This window comes from Berghia stephanieae, chromosome 3 (assembly GCF_034508935.2).
Source record: "Berghia stephanieae isolate SIO BIC M18660-M18661 chromosome 3, UCSD_Bste_1.3, whole genome shotgun sequence".
Taxonomy (NCBI): domain Eukaryota; kingdom Metazoa; phylum Mollusca; class Gastropoda; order Nudibranchia; family Aeolidiidae; genus Berghia; species Berghia stephanieae.
In genome coordinates, this window is record NC_088362.1 from 94,015,251 (window position 1) to 94,036,783 (window position 21,533).

The window sequence follows — 21,533 nt, forward strand, 5'->3', positions numbered from 1 at the left end:
AACACGATACCTTTTCAAAAAGGCCAACTGGGCCGCACTACGCAAACGAATCGAGGGACTGTCATCAGAGATCACAGAACAGCACAAAAACAGTATGGATGTCAATGAAATGTGGAGCCATTTTCAGTCCTGTCTACTCAGTGCAATCAAGGAGTCAATTCCCCAAAAAGTACATAAAAATACAAGAACGCCGCCGTGGATTAACAGGAAAATACGAGCACTACTAAGACGCAAAGCAAAAGTATTCAAGCGGGCTAAACTGAGCGGAACCTGGGATACATACAAATCGTTGCAGCGTCAAAGTAGGCGTGAAATAAGGCAAGCAGAATGGACGCACATTAACAATGTCATAGAAAAAGGACTTGAAACAAACAATACCAAGCCATTTTGGAACTACATAAAAAGCAAGAAAAACTATTCCATTGGTGTAGCCCCATTGAAAGAAAATGAAACCATGTACATTAAGGGGAAGGATAAAGCAACGATCCTCTTGGATCAATTTAAATCTGTCTTTACCTCCATGATCCACACGATACAACCACCCCACCAACATCACATAGGTGTGACCAATCTCTTACTAATATCAACATAAACATCTCAGGAGTTGAAAAGTTGCTGAAAAACGTCGATCCATCTAAGGCGTCAGGTCCAGATAACATCCCCAACACAGTACTAAAGGAGTGTGCTGAGAGTTTGGCCCCCTCATTATGCATAATTTTCCAAAAATCGGTCGATACCGGGATGCTCCCTAATGACTGGCTGAAGGCAAACATCGCACCTGTATTAAAAAAAGGCAACAAAAATAAAGCAGAGAACTACCGTCCAGTCTCACTGACGTCTGTGATATCCAAACTATTAGAACATATAATCTGTAAGAATATGATGAACCACTTTGAGAACAATGACATCCTAACTGACCTGAACCACGGGTTTCGCAAAGGATACTCATGTGAAAGCCAACTCCTAATAACTGTAAACGACCTGTTGAGACTCCAGAATGCCAACACTCAGGCAGACATCGGCATCCTCGACTTTTCCAAAGCATTTGATACTTTGCCCCACCAAAAACTCCTGCAGAAACTAGAAAATTACGGAATTCGTGGCTCTTTACACACATGGCTTTGTAATTTCCTCACAAAACGTACCATGAAAGTAGTCCTAGACGGCACGTCATCGGATGAATGTCCAGTCATATCAGGAGTACCACAGGGAACGGTGCTAGGACCCATACTATATCTTTGTTTCATCAATGACCTACCTCTACGAGTAAAATCTCAGATTAGGTTATTCGCCGATGACTGTCTAATATACCGACCAATAAAATCTGCAAATGATCAAAAATTGCTACAAGAGGACTTGAATAGTCTCGAACAGTGGGCTCATGATTGGGGAATGAAATTTAACGCAAACAAATGCTACATCCTCAGCACAGCTAAAAAGTACAATGAGACCTACGAGTTAAACAACACCGTCCTGAAACAAGTCGACGATCACCCATACCTTGGCATCATCTTCTCAAAAGACTTGAAATGGAGGAAACACATTAACAAAATAACCCAAAAGGCAAGCTGTACCCTCGCGTTTCTCCGCCGAAATATTAGCCACGCCCCAACGTCATGCAAACAAAACGCCTACCTCGCACTTGTGAGATCACAATTGGAATACGGAGCAGTTGCCTGGGACCCCTACCTGAAAGAGGATATTCAAAAACTTGAGAGAGTCCAGAGACAAGGCGCCCGGTTCATAACTGGGAACTATAAGAGCAGAATCCCAGGATGCATGACAAAAATGTTAGAAGAAAGAAGTCTCATCAGCCTCCAACAAAGAAGAAAAGAAACCCGTCTGTCATTCATGTTCAAGATAATAACAGATCAAATACCATCAATAAAGGCAGACTCCTTTTTCACGCCACGACCAAACAAAAGAAAAATCCGAGCACTCACTTTCCCATAAGAGGCTGCCAACCACATAACCGAAAACCCCATTGACAGATACGCCACAAACAATTCGAACTGCTTCAAAATCCCACAGACAAAAACACAAAACTACAGAAATTCTTTCTTCATTAGAACTATCTCGGAGTGGAATGGGCTGGATGAACTGGTCATCATGGCACCACACCGTAATGATTTCAAGGCCCGACTGACATGGGCCCGCGCCCAATGAGGACGCCGCTGAAATACAACCAGACCATTGGTTTCTTCAGCGCCAATCACACAGATACAGATACAGAACCAAAGAAATGATTTTTGATTTTAGAAAGAACACAAAGTCCATCAGTTAGCTCAAAATTAACAATCAAGCTGTTGAGCAAGTTTCGGTTTACAAATATTTGGGTATCTTAATTTACAATAAACCGCAGTGGCATTTACAAACCGATGTTGTTATCTCTAAATTGAACAAAAGAATGTATTTTATTTTGAAACTTTCAAAATTTGACATAGACAAAACTTTATGCACCCTTTTTTATAGATCCGTTTTGGAGACCGTTATTACTTTTTGTATTACAGCATGGTGTGGAAATGCAAGTATTTGCGACATTAAGAAAATTGATCGGATAATTGATAAAGCCAGGAGTTATACTCACCCAATTTCCAATGTGGAAGAACTGTTCAAGAGATTTTGTCTAAGTAAAATAGAGAAAGTTATGAAGGATGGCGATCACCCCCTTCACAAATATATCCATGAGGAGCCGTCACCTTATATCTATAAAAACAAAGACAACACGTCACCTTAATTCATTTTTGCCACATGGTGTTCAAAGTTTTAATGCGCAACTATGATTTAAATTAAATACTATCTTTTAAATATACACACATAAGTTCGGACTAAAGGCCAGAGGTATGGCTTATGTCATTTTATCAAATTAATATATGAAGTGTTGCTATTGGTTCTTGGTCGTATATTTTTAACTTTTTGTGCATTTGCATATATTATATATATATATATATATATATATATATATATAATATATATATATATATATATATATATATATATATATATATATATATATATATATTATATACATCGTCGCCATAGATTCCCAACTTTGTGTTTATACATTTTCATGCATGCCACGTCTGTAAACGAATTTCCATTTTTTTTGGATGAATAAAGTATATCTTATCTTATCTTACTTATTCTGTCAACAGAAAAACCCAACATGAGCTCCGAAAATCTATGTCAGTTGAGCCAGACTCTCCGACCAATGAAAAAGATGGTGACAATGGAATCATGAATGAATTAGAAATGGTTTCCTCAGTGCTAGACGTCACAGAGCAGATTGCCATGTCTCACCAGACATTTTCAGAATCTTTTTCAAACTATCCTAATTCCTCTCGGCACAGAGGAAGCGTCTCATCTGTCTCATCTGCAACCAGCCGACACAGGGGAAGCATTTCCATACCATTGTCAAATCGACCACGAAGTATTAGTGACAGTGGGGAAGAGCCTTAACGTGTTTTTGACAAGACTTCAATTTTATGCTGTCAAAATTTCTTTTTTTATGGTCTTGTTTTGCTTTGTTTTTGGATTATTATTTTTTTCACTCTTTCAGAAACACAGATTGTATATATTGTTATTATTATTCTTATTATTAATATTATTGTTATTATTATTATTATTATTATTATTAATATTATTATTATTATTGTTATTATTATTGTTATCATTATTATTATTATTATTATTATTATTATTATTATTATTATTATTATTATTATTATTATCTTTTCTTTCTTTTTTTTTTTTATGGAAAGGGAGTATCATGAAATGGATATCATTATTTTAATTTACTAATTATAAACATAGTATTTGTTACGTTCAAATTTTGAGCATGTGTGTAAATAAATTTTCGTTATCCCTGTCCTTTTATACTTTTATAAATATAAGTTATTCACACATTAAAAAGAAAAACTGCACTTTGTTACTTTTATTAAATATTTAAAGTGGAATTGGTGAAAGAATTCGACAATTATGATGAAATGCTGTTTAGAAACAGTCGACAAAAAAAGAGAAAAAAAAAAAATTAATTAACAAAACAAAAAAGTAGGCATTTAATGAGGCATATTATCATTTGTTTTTATGTAACATGTTTTTTCAAATGAGTAAAAAATAACATAAAAATAAATTTCCCTTTATTCATCCCCAAGTATTTTTGTTTACAGATCAGATATTGTACGTTGCTGTAAAATTTAGTTTTTTCTCCATTGAAGCCCTGTGATATTTTGATAGGACAATATTTATACTTTTTTCTTTTACTTTTTATATCTAAAACTTGTCCAAGGGGACAATATTTAGAGAGTTGCCATCAGCTGATGAAGTAGAGGATTTGACATTAAAGAATTAGGTGTTTTAAAAGGAAAGATTCGATTAGATATTTTGATGTTTATTTTTTTTTTAAATATGCATGTTTAGGATTATCAATTTTCCCTTCGATGTGATTTATTTACACACTAATTTGTCAGACAATTTTTATTACTTGTCTTTATAATAGATAATAACTCATGATTGCTAATTTGATTCTGAAGGTGACTAAAATCAACACAAACACGTGGATAGCATATGGACCTGAATTTCACGAGCTAGACTTCCAAATAAACTTTGTGTTTATGCTAACCTTCATCAGCAAAAATGGTGCTGATCTTGGAATAACTTTATGCATCTTTTAAACAGTGACTAACATTGTGGTTTAAATACACAATGGAAATAAATGATTTTAAATAAATTTTTGTTTGTGTCGTAAGTATTAAGATAATTTACATTGGACTATTCATCCAAATTCTGATAAGATAATACAAAATTTTGCATTGTTTTTGTTTTTTGTTTTTTTGCTTCATTGACTGATTTCTTTTACGATTTATCTTTTCCAGCTTATGATAATTTTGCTGTCTTTATACATTGATTCGATATATTTTTAATGATTATCATCCAGATTTCAATGACATTTTAATAGAGGAGCCAAATCAAATGACAGAGGACTTTTTGCACACTTTTACTATGATTACAGATCGTTAATCCAACAAAGCAAATCAGGCACATTAATGATGCTTGAATTTTGTACAATTTTAGTTGAAATATGGATCAAAATTTTAAAATGTGAATAGTCTTGTTTGCTTAAACTGTGTACTTAATTTTGAATTAAAATCTGGTGCAGATGTGGCTTTATTGTGTCACTTTTATTTTAATGAATATGTTTATTTATCATTAGGAGTATTCTTGTCTTTGATTTTTTTTTTAGTATTTACTAACCTTCCAAGCTTTTTTTTTATATCACTTACGAGAAGCATGAGAATAAGATTCATGAAAGCTAGCAGGGTAATTCAGTTGATAAAAAGTATTAATTAGATTTCGTTCATCTCACACCAGTTTGCGCCATTTTTTTTTCTGACGATGTAGAGATTTCATTTCTGGTTTGTTTGTTTTTAAAAGATTTATTTATTTTTTTATTTAAAGAGATATTTTATCATACAAATAAAATGTTGACATATTTAGAATATAGAAATATGATCTTTTTAAAGCAATAAAAATAGATTTCAAATGTTTTGTTTTATAAAGTTTTAAATTTTAAATCTTTTGCTGTTATACTGTGTTCACTTGAAATATATTTGAATTTACATAAATCACACAGATCCTAGATGTCAAAACTAAAATTGTGTCTATTTAACTGTCACTTCACCACATTCAGTATTGAGAATGGTAAATCATGAGTTAAGAAAACTGCCAATTTATTCAGATTATCTGATTTGTATCTCCTGCCATATCATATGTCTGTAAGTTATTTTTATTTGGTATTTATTTTCAGATCTTTGAATGGATTCCGTGTAGTGGTTTTTATTTGATATCGTTCACTTTCATATCATGGTATACTTTGTCATAAAATAGTCATTACATTGATATTATTTATTTAAAGTTCCGTTCGCAATTTTTACTTGAATTTCATTAAATAGATCATATTCTCTTGCAAAGGGTATATATTTTTATTAAGTTTACAGTGCAATATTTCTGTTGTTGTGTGTTGGTTTGAATTTTTTAAACAGACATTTCAATCACATTATTTATCTAAGTTTTATAGTTGTTGCATTTTTTTTCTCATGTTTTCTTTTTAATCATTTTCCTCATTAGCATAGATAATATATAACGCTTTTATATTCATAATTTCCAAATATATAGCCTGATTGTTTAAAAATAACCCAGTTTTTAATCAATTGATTTTGCTAAATTTCCATCATTATCAAAAGAAAGCCTTTATGACAGGGATAAAGAACATTTACTTTGATGTTTTTGTCTGTTTTGTTTTCTTTTATTCAACTTCTTTCATTCCATTACATGTTTGATTGCAGTCAATTCTTTAAAAAGTGGCATATTGTGTTTTCAATTCATGTCAGGCGGCGCCATTTTTCCCTTTTTTTCTCCAAAAATGCTCATTTTATGAAACACAGAGGAATATAGCTTGACTTTTAGTTGTAGAGTACATTGCTCTCACTGACAGTAGGTTACGAGGTCATGCTACCTGGTGAGCACGGGTCAACGAGCTACTGCCAGTGCCATCACAATTCCATTAAAATGACCAAATGTAATCATTTGTAATTCATTTGCATTATAATCTTTAACTATTCTTATGTACTATATTATTTCTTTGATATTTCATTTTCATACACATATGATTTTTGTTTCTATGGGATATATTTATGTCAAATTACAATGAGAACAAAAGACTTCATATTTCAAATACTCATAAGTACACATAGACTAAACTGAATCAAGAAATAACACATTTAGACAAAAGCCAGCCCCTCTAAATTGACACATAATTACAGGGATAAGACTGAACTTTTCACCCTACAAAAATCTTCACAGCGATTTTTCTGGGACTCGTCCTTTAAATATCGATCAATTGAAATGACACTGTTCAATTCTGCCCAGGTTTGGGAGTTTTTTTTATACGATGAGGGTCATTTTAATCGATCGATATTAGAACAAGTTTTCTGGCCAAAAATTTTTTAACATGTTTTTTTAAAAGTATGGCAGCTTGATTGTGTTGTTGACGATTGGTGTAGTGTATGTGCTGGAGCAGTGAAGGTGGTGATGGTGACAACAGTAGTAGTAATGATAGAGGCACGGGGATTGGGGGTGGTGATGGTGACCATACTAGTTGTACTGGAGACATGGGGGATGGTGGTGGTGGTCACGATAAAGACAACAGTGGGCATCAATAACACAATGAGGTTAAATTAATGATCGGGAAAACCACATTGTGAATTTAAAATACTATAACTAATTTTGTCCTTCAATCTTCATTTGATAATGACTGATGTCAATAACTTTCTACTATATTAGAACAACTATATTCATGGCATCACCATTTAAAACGTATAATAATCGCCATATTCAAACTTACTCATAATTAAGTTTGTTATTTTAAGTAATCATACAGCAATTTTGAAGCAAATCGGCGATGTTGTACATTTCACAATAATTAAATTAAAAATTACGTATGCCAATCACTAGCACTCAGTCGAGCCATTCTACAAAATTAAACTATGTGTTATATTAATCACATGTCCTGGCAATTTTAACCTTTAATGGAACCGTGGTTGGGTTTAACATTTATTTTTATTCTAGATCTATGGGTATATTAGATGACATGTAACAGTGGAGAGAAAATGAGGCAAGATAATAATGATAGATCACTTATTACATTTGTTCGATGGCAGTGACTTCTTTCACGCTGACCCCTGGTCTTGCACTGTGTGGCATGATGAATCGCTCAGGTAGCATGAAAACTAAAAGGAACGATATGTGGTAAAACGAACAACTGTGGGAAGCATTCACTAACTGATGCCAAATTTTACTTACTCATGAATTTATAACCGGTCAGATGTGATTTATGTATTGAAAAATACAACAATACATACATCCAGATTATTATAAATTTTATTGGTTTTGCTAACTATATGTTGCGTTCAATATTAATTTATCCTCAGTCCATTGTATTATTGTGTTTTTGATTTTGGTGGATTTGATTAAGTTTTTAGTTCTTTTCATTGTTATAGTCCTAAATACACAATTTTGAAAGCCTTTATGGTCTAAAAGAACAGAAAAGAATGACTTTTCTTTTCGTTGTTACACTGACTAATGGTGGGTGGGGATCCTGACCTCCCATAGTGGGCAGGGAGGTACATGCTGTGTCTTCTATCCCCCATACCTGTTTTCCAATTGTTTCCTGTCATTGTCTTGGAATGAGATTACTTAGTTTTGTCCTGATCCTTGCCGGAGTTCCTTGACTGGGAGGGAAACAGTCGAATGTATAGTTATAGTTTTGGGAGATGATATTTTTTTCCTTGTAAATCATCTCTCTGTTATGCATTGTATTATGTTAAGTTTACATATTATATTATATGATTGGTAAACATTTGAGTGTATTCCTCTTAGTTGGGACCTGTGCTTGTGTCTGGATGAGACTTTTAGGTGATCTCAAACTAAGTACTTTGACAGTGTGCTCTTGGAATCTACACCTGTTCCCTATTTGAACCAATTCCCCTTTGTCTTACCTTTTCTTTCGCGCTTTAATTGTAATTCTAGAACTTTTAACTATCCCATTCTCTTCCTTTTTACTGGCGCTGATATGACCTTAATGTGTTGCAAGCGCCGTAAAACCCTTAAAAACAAAACAAACATACACTGACTAATGGTCCCTTTACTCTATTGTTGTTAGTATATAAACTTTTCCAAGCGGATGTGCCCTTTTCTTTATAGATCTGTGCATATGAAGCTGTGACAAGAGGTCAATGTTTGTCATATGCCGTGAGGGAACAAAATGATTTTAATTTCATGATTGCAATTTACAATTTAAATAAAAATAGTCAAGTAGAAAGACTTTGGAGCTGAACTATTCGGAACTTAATCATAGAGAATTAGATATGGAAATGTATAAGTTTCTAATTTCCAAATTATTTCTCTACTCCTTAAATTGTGTCTACCGTAAGCTATGGCTGTCGTTTTTCACTGTAACCTGTGCTTGACTTTGTCCTCTGTTATATAACAATGTTAGAAGCTACATTAGCTATACTTTTGGTGTCACTTTGTCAGCTTTTCAATGATATTTCAATAATCTTCTTTCTTCTTCTTCTTCTTCTTCTTCTTCTTCTTCTTCTTCTTCTTCTTCTTCTTCTTCCTAGGTGAGGTTCCTGACCTCCCATAGTGGGCAGGGGGTTACATACTGTGTAGCAATGACTATCCCGCACAAATCTTTGGGCCTCTTTTTCGCTCACGAAGTGCCCGAATTCGCGTCAAAATATGGGACGAAGCCGTTTCGTATGTGCTATTTTAAAAAATTAATTATGACGCTTTTTATCAATGAATATGACTGAAAGTTGGCACACTGTTAGAAAAAAGGTCATTTTAGATAATGTCAAGCGACAAAACTCGTGCAATTACCAGAAGACCGTTAAAAATAGATTTTTACTCTTTGGAGTAAAATATTTCTGAAACTACCGGACGTGGAGGTCTTGTCGCTGACAAGGTAATACATGAACATTTCTTCTTTTTGGTTGTAAAATTTCATATGAATATGACGAGTACTTTTCCCGTATTTTACAAAACACCATCCTAATTTGGTCTTCGAGTTTCAATCTTTTAATCCACTTGCGACGCAAGATACAACCAAAGGTCGAAAAAAAATGCCGAAAAAGCGTCCCATATTTTCGCGTTTTTTTCCTCTTTGCGGGTCATCCAAATAAATGACACCTTTAAAACTGTATAACTTGTTTATTTATGAATGGATTTTCAAAATTCAAAAACATTTTTACTCAGTGGAGATAGGGCTTGGATTTTAGACAAAATTTTTCCTCAAAAAGAGAACAAAACATTTTTCATAGTCATTGCTATACTGTGTCTTCTATCCACTTATGTCTGCTCAGAGGCGCTGTACAATGCAAATAAAACACAACAATAAATCGATAATTTAAGCATAAAATCTATCATATTGGAATAGCATTCTTCTTCTTCTTCTTTTTCTTCTTCTTCTTCTTCTTCTTCTTCTTCTTCTTCTTCTTCTTCTTCTTCTTCTTCTTCTTCTTCTTCTTCTTCTTCTTCTTCTTCTGCTTCTTCTTCTTCTGCTTCTTCTTCTTATGCTTCTTCTTCTTCTTCTTCTTCTTCTTCTTCTTCTTCTTCTTCTTCTTCTTCTTCTTCTTCTTCTTCTTCTTCTTCTTCTTCTTCTTCTTCTTCTTCTTCTTCACCCTTTTTATGGCATTCAAACCAGAGATATTTCTTTTTACTTGTACTGAAATGACCTTTGAGTTTTGCAAGCGCTTTAAAACCTCTATAAATGAACAAACAAATCTCAGTTCATTCATTTCATTTAATATGTTTTGCGCACAAGTCCCATATCCTTAAAGGTACTCATATCATTCATTCATGTTTCATTGTCAATAATTTCAATGTTCAATGAGGAAACAAACTGTGTTATTGCGCTATTGTTTCTTTAGTTCATCCAATTGATTTGCTGTCATCCGTCTTATCATAATATTCTTCATGCACAGATTATAATTTGGTGGTGTGTTGCTTCTTGAACTTTGTACCAGTCTTCCTGTTTGTGTTGTTCCTGACTAGTTATCTATGTACTGAATCCATCTTTTCAGGGTTTCTCTTCCTCTCCTGTCTTCTACTTTTGTTTTCTGTTGTAAAGCCATCAATAAAATAACCTTTGTTACAGCCTCATACGTCTATTTGTCATGTTATGATGGGCATACTTGTTGACAGCACAATGTTGTCTATCTTTATGTGATCTTTTAAAACAACTACTGCTCTTTAATTTTAACTGTCCAGGAATTGAAAGAAAAGCCTCGATAATCTGAAAATAGTAGAAATGTGAAGATCAAATCCGACTGGAAAAGTTTATATATATTCAATTATTATTGCCTTCCTTCCTGGAGTACTTCAGTCATGTGCATAATATAAACATTCCTGCTGTTGAAGTATGTCGGTAAAGAATATTATTTACACTATAATAAGTTTACTTTAAATGTTACACTATCATGGAATAAGATTCAAATGATATTTAAATGATTGTAAGGGAACAAGGAAACTAATGAAATTATCTGTAACTCGATGATGAATTTTTTAATCACTTTTACTGTGACACTCCCCCCCCACCCCCCTCTCTCTCTCTCTCTCTCTCTCTCTCTCTCTCTCTCTCTCTCTCTCTCTCTCTCTCTCTCTCTCTCTCTCTCTCATCCAACCATACACATACAGACACGTTCCTGCGGACACATACTCATAGACTGCTGTTAGCAGATTCCACTAAATGTTTTAATGGCCTTCAGATCATCTTTCGATGTTTGATAACAAATGAGTGAAGATTAAAGATTGTAGATTTCAAATAGCCTTTGACTTTGCCTTGACCTTGGAATAATATTTCATTGATCTCTATTATATTAATTGAAAGCAAGGAAAGAATGCTAAAAAAAATTTAAAGCCATCAGCTTTTTAGTATCTGCATTTTAAAGTGGTATTGCAAGGTTTTCTGTAAACAGTATGTTGGAGATTTTCTTTCCATTTATTATCATCAATCTTTTCTGTCCATTCCACATTTTTCAATGATGAAGAGCCCAAAAATGCCTACAAATATTGAACATAATTTTCATACAGATTTACTTCTTCAAGCCCCTTTCAACAAATTATTCAGTGGTCAAATTTTGATCTGTACCTCATGTAACTAATTTTTTGTTCAATTCCAAGGAGTGAGTCCTTGGTAGTTGACGGTTCATCGCATATGAATCTCGAATCCCATCAGTTTCTTCCAATCATTCATTTCGATCAGAGAGTATAAATTTTTGATTGACAGACTATGATTTTATGTCGGTAAGAATTTGGAACCTTTCTAGTTCGACTTTTGCAGCAAAGGTATAGATGCTAGACCCAAGTATAGGTGCCGCTGGTTCTACTTCCTTATTTCCTTGAGCTAATTTAGCATTGTCTTACATTTTCTTAGAAACATGCATCCAACATTCGTCCAAAAGTTATATAGATAGATACTAAACTCTAATGTCAATAGCTGTCTTATGTATTGTGTACATTTTACCTACAACTTGTGATGAAAATAATATTTATTGAATATGTGAAAACTTTTAACGATGCATAAAAAATAGATGGTAATGATGAAATAATACTAAAAAATAATAATAATGATAATAATAAATAAATAAAATAATGAATACTAAAATGAAATAGAATAAAGAAAAAGATTATAAGAAAATCATTTTGGTGATTCTATGGAAAAGGAGGTTAATTTTTATAATCCATCACTTTATACAGCATTGTCATAAAATGCATGTAAACAGCCACTTTGTGAAACATTCATATTATCTCTCATTCTTTTCACACAGCAACTGAGACTGTTCCAAGTTACAGCGTCGCCTGTTCAAATAATTAACAATTCAAAACAATTCATTTATTACAGCGTGTACATGAATTATTAGAGCTTGTAACACCTTCTGACGAATGGCAAAAATGAGATACTTTGGAATGTATTCAGAAAGAGATACAGATAAATGCAGCAAGTGTAAACTTCTGATTTCACAATCTTTCCAGGTAAAAATGCCTGTAGCTACGCATTTACTTCCTATTTTATTAACACTCAGGTCATCACTCAATAACTGATTGTTTACAAATCTTAAAGGAAAAAACATTCACTCTCATCAATGGTTGATATGCCATGAATTTTAATTCATGTGCTGCGTTTCATACCATATGCTTCCATTTATTGGATGGTGACTAGGAATGTAGATAATGTTTTGTCTTTTTTTAATAGCAAAAAAATATTTTATTGTCTGGAATGGCTTTTTAAAATGTTGCAAAATAATAATGGAAATCAACGGAAAGGTTGCTCTTTGTTGTTTTGACTATATGACCTCAACGATTTATTCATTACTGTACATCTTATATCGTAACACATTATATTATTATGAACATTTAAACTTTATTGATTATGAATCAACTGTACATACATGTTCTCTATGTTGTTTCTCAGACACTATTAATTTACAGCACTCTTTTTCTGTATTAATCTTTATTCGTTTTAAATATTCAAACTCCCCCCCTCCCTTTCCCAATTTAAAAGACATTTATTTTCTCTCACAATTGTTGATTATTCCAGGTACACTCCAATATTTCCGACTTCTTAAGACACCTGAGGGGAAATTTTTAAAACATGGTGATAATGATCATGACGAATTAAATGTATTGTCCTCAATGCCTTTTATTTTATTTTGAGATTCCCTGTATACAGTATTATTATCTTCAAACTATTATATTTGTTGGAAATATATCTTAAATATATTTTCGAAGATTTAAATTGTATTATTTCAAATATATTCACTATTTACCTTACCTTACTGATATCCACAGGTTGTGACAATGCCTATTTTTACTCCTACAAAATATTTCTTAAAATGTATTTGTTACTTTTCTTTGGCCAAAATTTATCGGGCAACCTTTTGCATGTCTTCTTACAGACAATTATAGGCACTTCATATTTATATAACTCACTGTATTATTATATCTGAGCATTTGTTCCCTTTCTTTTATTGAAGGTGGTATATTTTGTAATTTGTAATCATACACTTGGTGGGTCTATGAAGTTTGATGTTTCTCTTTTTTTTCCCCCCAATTTATATATTCTATATTTTAAAAACTTCAAATAATATCCTATTTTCTGAATAATTCTGTATTTTATCTTCATTGTTTCATTTTAGGCTTGTGATTTATGCTGCTTTGTTAGTGTTATTAGTTTCCATCAATTTCTTTTGTGGCCAGGGGTATTATATATCTGAAAATGAGTATGATAAAAAAAAAAACCCCAAAAAACAAACCTCAATAATAATGAATATGATAATAATATTAATAATAATAATAATAATAATAATAATAATAATAATAATAATAATAATAATAATAATAATAATAATAATGTCTTTATTCATCCTCCGGGGATTTTTTTACTTTATGGTGTATCTAAAGAAAAAACAGAGATAACCCAGGCATGCTGGATGGGGTTACAGACCTCTCATAGTGGACAGGGAGGTACATGCGTGTCTTCTACCCCCTGTGTCAGCACAACAATAAACAAAGGAATTTGGAAAACAAATAAAATAAAATGGAGTCTAAATTGTAGCATCTGTACTCTTTGGTTGGTGGATTGTGAATGAAGTGTTAGCGTAGCATAAGTTTGTGAGTAAACAGTCCCTAAGATGTGATAGGAATGATAAGGGCAGGCCAGTGTATGAGAGACGGGAGCTTTCTAGAAAATAATGGAAGATAAAAGGCATAGTAGAGTAAATGTAATATTAGAAGAAGTAATCGTAGAAGTGGTAGTAGATTTTGTGCTGTTGTCTGGATGAGACATTTAGGTGATCTAAAATTAAGAACACTGATAGTGTGCTCTTGGAATCTGCATTTTTTCCTTATTTGAACAATTCCCCTTTCTCTTACCTTTTCCTCAAGTCCTTTAATTGCACATCTAGAATGTCTTTGCTTTCCAATTTTCTTCCTTTTTACTGGCGCTGATATGACCTAGATGTGTTGCAAGCGCCGTAAACCCTTTAAAAAAACAACAAAAAACAGGCATGATGCAAGATGAACTATAGGGGCTAATTTCTTGCTGAAGGGGAAAAAACTGATGCCACAGCCGGGCTTGAATCTGGGTCTCGCCACATTTTTTAACAGACATGGCAAAGGCTGTGGTCAAACGATTTAAGGATTCCACTGGGATTTGTCCTTACTTTAGGCCATTTCACTTTTTAAAAATTTCATTAGGAAAGATTTAAACTCCAAATATTTTCTGTAAACGTTGATTAGGAGTGAAATTGATGATAAAATGCAATGAGCTATCCTAAACTATTGTTTTTGTGCTGTCATTTTATTTTCCTTTTACCTCATAAGATTAATTTTTCATGATTATGAAAATTTACCAAAACTGGGTGGACAAGGGGTCAGAAAAATTTACTGCACAGGGATACCAGCCCCAGTACTTGGGTGGCGAATGTTTTACCACTGAGTTATAAGGATCCAACAAAGCTAAAAATTGAAAGATAAATCAGCTGTCATCTAATGCCATTTGTTTATTGTTTACACAAAATTCTACCTTTTTTGTAATTGTCTTACCCCTGGTTTCTCATGCTTGTTTGATGTACGAGTTGCTCTATTTCTGTGACTTTCTTAAACTGCAAGAAAATTGTATTATTGTAATATGATAATAATGATAACAAAATGTATTACCACTATATATCTATTGTCTCTATTTTTGCTAACATGTCACCTTGTATGCCTCCATAACTCAAAACCCCCCAAGTGTTGCCTTGATAAATATTGCCCTGATGATTGATACTCACCCTACCCGTTATTGGACATAATAATATAATCATATCTGTTGTCTTGATATTGTATATCAATAATGTTAATAATGATAATAATAATAATAATAATAATAATAATAATAATAATAATAATAATAATAATAATAATAATAATAATAATAATAATAATAATAATAATGATATTAGTAGTAAGCTTCACAGTCCAAATGACGCTTGCTGAGCATTGTGTGATTCAGTCATGGTCGATAAGTATAGCTGCTCTCCTTATCCATGTTGTTGATTGTTTCCATTGGTCACGGTCCTGGGCCAGAATTTTGAGGCTGTCAAGATCTTGTTGTGACTTTAGTACGGAGGGCACTGCAGTATATCTTAGTTCTTCAAGGTTTAATTCAGCCTCATCTGAGTCCAGAAATTTCTGATATGTAGAGAGGTCCTGGTTCAGGGTAGTTATTATTGATGTTGGTGGTCTCCCTACATATTTGTTGCCATGAAGGAAATATTCTGTCATTGCAGTTTGGGCTGGGATTTAATCTTCTCAACGTAAGATGTGACCAAATAGCCTCCATCGCTGTTCTTTTATTATTGTACTCAGGCGTTGGACCCTGTTTTTTTCATAGAGATCCGTATTTGTAATTCCGACTACGCGACGTAATTGTTGCGGTGGTATGAATCGAGACTTTCTAAGTTTTTTTTTGTAATAATAATAATAGTAATATAATAATAATAATAATAATAATAATAATAATAATAATAATAATAATAATAATAATGATAATAATAATAGTAATAATAATAATAGTAATAATAATAATAATAATAATAATAATAATAATAATAATAATAAAAATATAATAACATAATATAATAGTAATGATAATAATGGTTATAATAATAATAATAACAATAATAATAATAGTAATGATAATAATGGTTATAATAATAATAACCATCATCATCATCATCATCATTTTTTTTTTTTTTTTTAAGTATTTAAGATTTTTAAATGTTATTATAAAAATGCCCTTATTTGATCGGTGTAGGTTGGATTGTTCTATTTTCCTGAAGTTTTTGTCTCCTAAGCAGCAATGAATGTCAACAAGAGTAATAACATAAAAATGTCTCTCTTCATTTTTCACCTACAATTTATAGCTTTAAAAGCTTGTATGTGATAAAATAGATAACGCTTATTGTGTACTTGCTATGTATAATAATGGTAATAATAATAATAATATTATTATTATTATTATTATTATTATTATTATTATTATTATTATTATTATTATTATTATTATTATTATTATTATTATTGTCCCTTTTATTATTGTCACCATCATCATTATTGACTAAATTCAATTGTTGATATTCTTGTAGTAATCTGTATTATATTCCTATTTTTATTGTTGCTTTTGCCATCCTTCCGTTGTTTTATGAATATTATTCAATTCCCCATTAATATTCGCACCATGCACAATTCCAATGCTTTTCATATGTTACTTAAATAATTGATACCTATGTTTGTTTTCCATAATATTTTTTTTCTCCCTATAACGAATCACGTTTTCCAAGTTTCGTACTGTCATGACAGAAAGTGCATGATATATATTTCATTTAAAACTCCTATATAAATTGATAATAAGGACTATTATTTGTTTTAAATGATTCATTTATGGAGATGAAATGTGTGGCAGCTTTTTTTATTCAACGGATTTGAAAGAAAAAAAGTACAATATTAATGCCATAATATACAAGTGTGATTATTTTAAAAAAAATTATTTTTTTTAATTATTTATTTTTTTTATCATTTTGTTTTGTTTTTTGTTTGTTTGTTGGGTTTTTTCGGTTTGTTTTTTTTTTGGGGGGGGGGGGGGGGGAATTTTTGTTTTCTGGGTGGGGTTCCTGACCTCCCATAGTGGGCAGGGAGGTTTATACTGTGTCTTCTATCCCCCTTTATCTGTTTCCAACGTGCTTTCTGTCTTTGTCTTGGAATGTTTTGCCCTGACCCTGGCCGGATACCCTGGCTGGAGGGAAACAGTCAAATGTATAGTTAGTTTTGGGCGATGATATTTTTTTTCTTGTAAATCATTTCTCTGTTATACCCTGTATTGTTTTCTTTATATTATATATTTGAGTGTATTCCTCTTTGTAGGGACCTGTGCTTGTGTCTGGATGAGACTTTTAGTGATCTCAAACTCAGTAATTTGATGGTGTGCTCTTGGAATCTACATATCTTTCCTATTTGAACAAATTCCCCTTTGTCTTACCTTTTCTTGGGTGCTTTAATTGTACATCTAGAATATTTTTACTATCCAATTTTCTTCCTTTTTACGGCGCTGATATGACCTTAATGTGTTGCAAGTGCCGTAAAACCCTTAAAAACAAAACAAACAACAATTTTTGTTTTGTTTTTTGTTGTTTTTTTTTGTTCCTTTATTTTTAAAGAATAAGTGGGATGAATGAGAGGATATATAACTGATATGAGTTATATATGTTAAAATCGCTGTTTAACTTAAAACATCTTTTGAGACTATATTTAGGGCGATCTGTTTGCACTGCACCAAAATCATTTTCTGATGAACTGGAAAGGTGATATGGGTTTGAAAATTAATGGAAACAAAGATTTTATCTCAAAACTTAGTTTTGAAGGTTTACAACCGTACTTTGGTATTGTTGAGGATAAATCATGTATTTTGTCTAACAAAAAGTTAATGCAGTCTTTGATAAATGATTGTGAAGTAATACGTTATTTTAATTCATATGATTTAATCTTCATATCCTCACCATAGCTTTTAAATAAAAATGTAAATCTGTATGCTTGAGTGACTCCTAAATCAATTGACTGATCAAAATTGAATTCCTGATGCTTTATGTTTAACTTTTACAAGTTAAGTAGTCATCATCCCATGTACATTTATTGTGTTAAGATATCATTTACTTGTAAATGTAATATATTATAGAGAGAAGTGTTTATACTTCGTAAAATTTAGTGCAAATTCTTGAAGTTCATTCTATACAAATTGCGATACTTGAAAGTAGTGTGTGTTTGGGGGGGGGGGGGGGTAAAAAGTAAAAAATGATTCCGTTAACATTGATAAAATGCTGCTTCTTATGGTTGCCATAATATGCTAAAGAATCAGTTGCTCATCTCAGGTAATTGACACCATTTTCCCTTTCAATTTTTTTTTCAAAACTTCAAAATTTTAAAGTAACTTTTTTATTTGCGAGGGTTTTTTTTCCTGCTGTGCACATGCATTTCTTTTAACATAGTATTAACTTGTGAATGCATTTGATTTACTGCTTTGCTCCTTATTTACATGTTTTAATGATCTGCTCAATGACTTTTCTATTTCGTTAATGATTCTCTCCCATCAACTAAATTTGTTGTCCTAATTGTTACCATGTGCCAGGATGAACTGAATGATTACGATTTAATACGAATTGATATTTTACAGTGAATGACATAATCAGTTGGATGGTGAAAAGGTTTAAACTGAGATATTGCCAAGTTTAGTTAGAAGGTCAATTTTGATCAAAAATGAGTTATTGTCATAAATGATTAAATCAAACCTTTTTGTACATCTCCGAGAAATATCAAAGCTTAATTTCACTTCTAAATATTTTTTACAGCTAATCAAGTTGAAAAAATATGGAATTTAAAAAAAAATTGCTGGATATCGTTCGCATACATCTGACCATAACTTCATGAAAAATCACCCGATTTACTTCAAATAAAGATTATAATGCTCTGGGGAGCATATTCTTTAAGAAAATGCAAAATATACAAATCCAAAATTTTCACCTTCCGACTGATTATGTCATGCACTTACACAATATGTCAAAAATACGGAAAGTGGGGGTTACATTTATATGCCTCATTGAGAAGAATTTAATTTCTTAACTGCTGAAAACTCCTCCTCCTCTACTTCTTCTTCTTCCTCTTCTTCTCATTCTCCTCTTTCTTCTTCTTCTTCTTCTTCTTCTTCTTCTTCTTCTTCTTCTTCTTCTGGGTGGGGATCCTGACCTCCCATAGTGGACAGGGAGGTACATACTGTGTCTTCTATCCCCTTATATCTGTTTTCCAACATGCTTTCTGTGTTTGTCTTGGAATGAGGTTACTTGGTTTTGACCTGGCCCTGGTTGGAATCCTGGCTGGGAGGGAAACAGTCAAATGCATAGTTATTGTTTTGGGAGATGATATTTTTTTCCTTGTAAATCATCTCTCTGTTACGTATTATTATATTTATTTTTAATGTATGGCGTAGGCATTTGAGTGTATTCCTCTTCGTTGGATTTTGTGCTTGTGTCCGGATGAGACTTATAGGTGATCTCAAACTTAAGTACATTAGTGGAATGCTCTTGGAATCTACATCTGATCCCTATTTCTTCCTAGTTCCCCTTTGTCTTACTTTTTCTTGGGTGCTTTAATTGTAATTCTAGAACTGTTTACTATCCCATTTTCTTCCTTTTTACTGGCGCTGATATAACCTAAATGTGTTGCAAGCGCCGTAAAACCCTTAAAAACAAAAACAAAACAAACTTCTTCTTCTTCTTCTTCTTCTTCTTCCTAGGTGAGGTTCCTGACCTCCCATAGTGGGCAGGGGGGTACATACTGTGTCTTCTATCCACTTATGTCTGTTTTCCAACATGCTTTCTGTCTTTGCCTTGGAATGAGATTACTTGGTTTTGTCCTGACCCTGGCCGGAGTCCTCGCTGGGAAGGAAACAGTCAAATGCATAGTTATTGTTTTGGGAGATGATATTTTTTCCTTGTAAATCACCTCTCTGTTATGTATTATTATATTTGTTATTTTGAATGTATAATGTAAGCATTTGAGTGTATTCCTCTCTGTTGGATTTTGTGCTTGTTTCCGGATGAGACTTATATCTCAAACTAAGTACATTGATGGTATGCTGTTGGAATCTACATCTGATCCCTATTTGTTCCCAGTTCCCCTTTGTCTTACTTTCTCTTGGGTGCTTTAATTGTAATTCTAGAACTTTTTACTATCCCATTTTCTTCCTGTTTACTGGCGCTGGTATAACCTAAATGTGTTGCAAGCGCCGTAAAACCCTTAAAAACACAAAACTCTTCTTCTTCTTCTTCTTCTTCTTCTTCTTCTTCTTCGCGGGTGGTTGGATGGGAGCATCACCCTTGAATCATATACCTATGATGTTCGCATGGGTGTACGATTCGATAGTGATGTCGTTTCTTCTTCTCTTTACTAGCCTATCCTGCTTCTTTGTTTGTGATTGTATTTTTGACAGGGGATATTTTTTTTTTTTCTGTAAATCTTCTGCCTGTTGTTCTTGGTTATTTATGATTTAGCTTATGATATCTTTAGGTTATGATTTTGATTTACATTTGTACTATTTTGTTAGATTGCTTGTTTTTTTTGTTTCAGCGGTCTCTCATATAACCTCAATTGTGTTGGAAGAGACCTAAAGCAACAAACAAACAAAAATCTTCTTCTTCTTCTTCTTCTTCTTCTGTCCACGTCCGTATCCAAAAGAAAAAGAATTATCACGAAGCTTTCCTTCTTCAAAAGTCTCATGCTCTTAAGATTTATAGCATCATGTAGGTTGGTAACATGAGTGGAATGCATCCGGGAAAGATAAATGAAGAACGTCAACACCCCAGCATGATACATAACATTTAAACGTGGTTGATGACAACGGGGCTTCTTGATAAATGATCAGATGATTTGCTAACTCTTCTTTGTATAAGTGTTTACAGTATTTGCTAACACTAACAGCCGTTTCTGTTTCATAGGTTTTTATAAATCATTTCTGAAAAATACAAGGAAATTGTCATTATGATTTATATTGAGGATGATTCTACTCATCGTTAACGTTCATCAAACTTTCTCTTTTTTTTTTTTTGTTAGAAATGTTTATTTTAAAATACATAACAAAATTGAGTCCATTATTTATTTGGACATATTGTTTATTAATTTCGAATAGATTTTCCAAAAGTGTGTTTCATTTTGCTTTATTTATGTTTAAGATTTTTGTTGTTTAATAAAAAAAAAGTTTACAATTCCTTTATAACACATTTTATTCTATGTATTTCAGTGGAAATCTGCATAAAGTCAACACTTTTAAAATCAACTTCTGTTTAAGTCAGCATCTTTTGTTGGTCCCAAATTTTCTGCTCTTTATT

At 32.4% G+C, this 21,533-nt stretch overlaps 1 protein-coding gene and 1 long non-coding RNA gene across 3 annotated transcripts in view; both read left to right on the plus strand.

Moving 5' to 3' along the window:
• LOC144968871 (rasGAP-activating-like protein 1) overlaps positions 1 to 3,583 on the plus strand; it is a 39,629-nt gene extending 36,046 nt beyond the window's left edge. For both annotated transcript variants that reach the window (XM_078907673.1, XM_078907672.1), the window contains exon 21: positions 3,156 to 3,583. In XM_078907673.1, the coding sequence (XP_078763799.1) occupies positions 3,156 to 3,459 (304 nt within the window). In that variant the 3' untranslated portion in view covers positions 3,460 to 3,583. The remainder of the gene's footprint in view (positions 1 to 3,155) is intronic.
• Positions 3,584 to 3,739: 156 nt separating this feature from the next.
• On the plus strand, positions 3,740 to 21,421 carry LOC144968872 (uncharacterized). The gene is made up of 2 exons (XR_013644678.1): positions 3,740 to 9,182; positions 19,943 to 21,421. It is a non-coding gene; the product is annotated as an uncharacterized LOC144968872 (long non-coding RNA).
• The last annotated feature ends 112 nt before the right edge of the window (positions 21,422 to 21,533 follow it).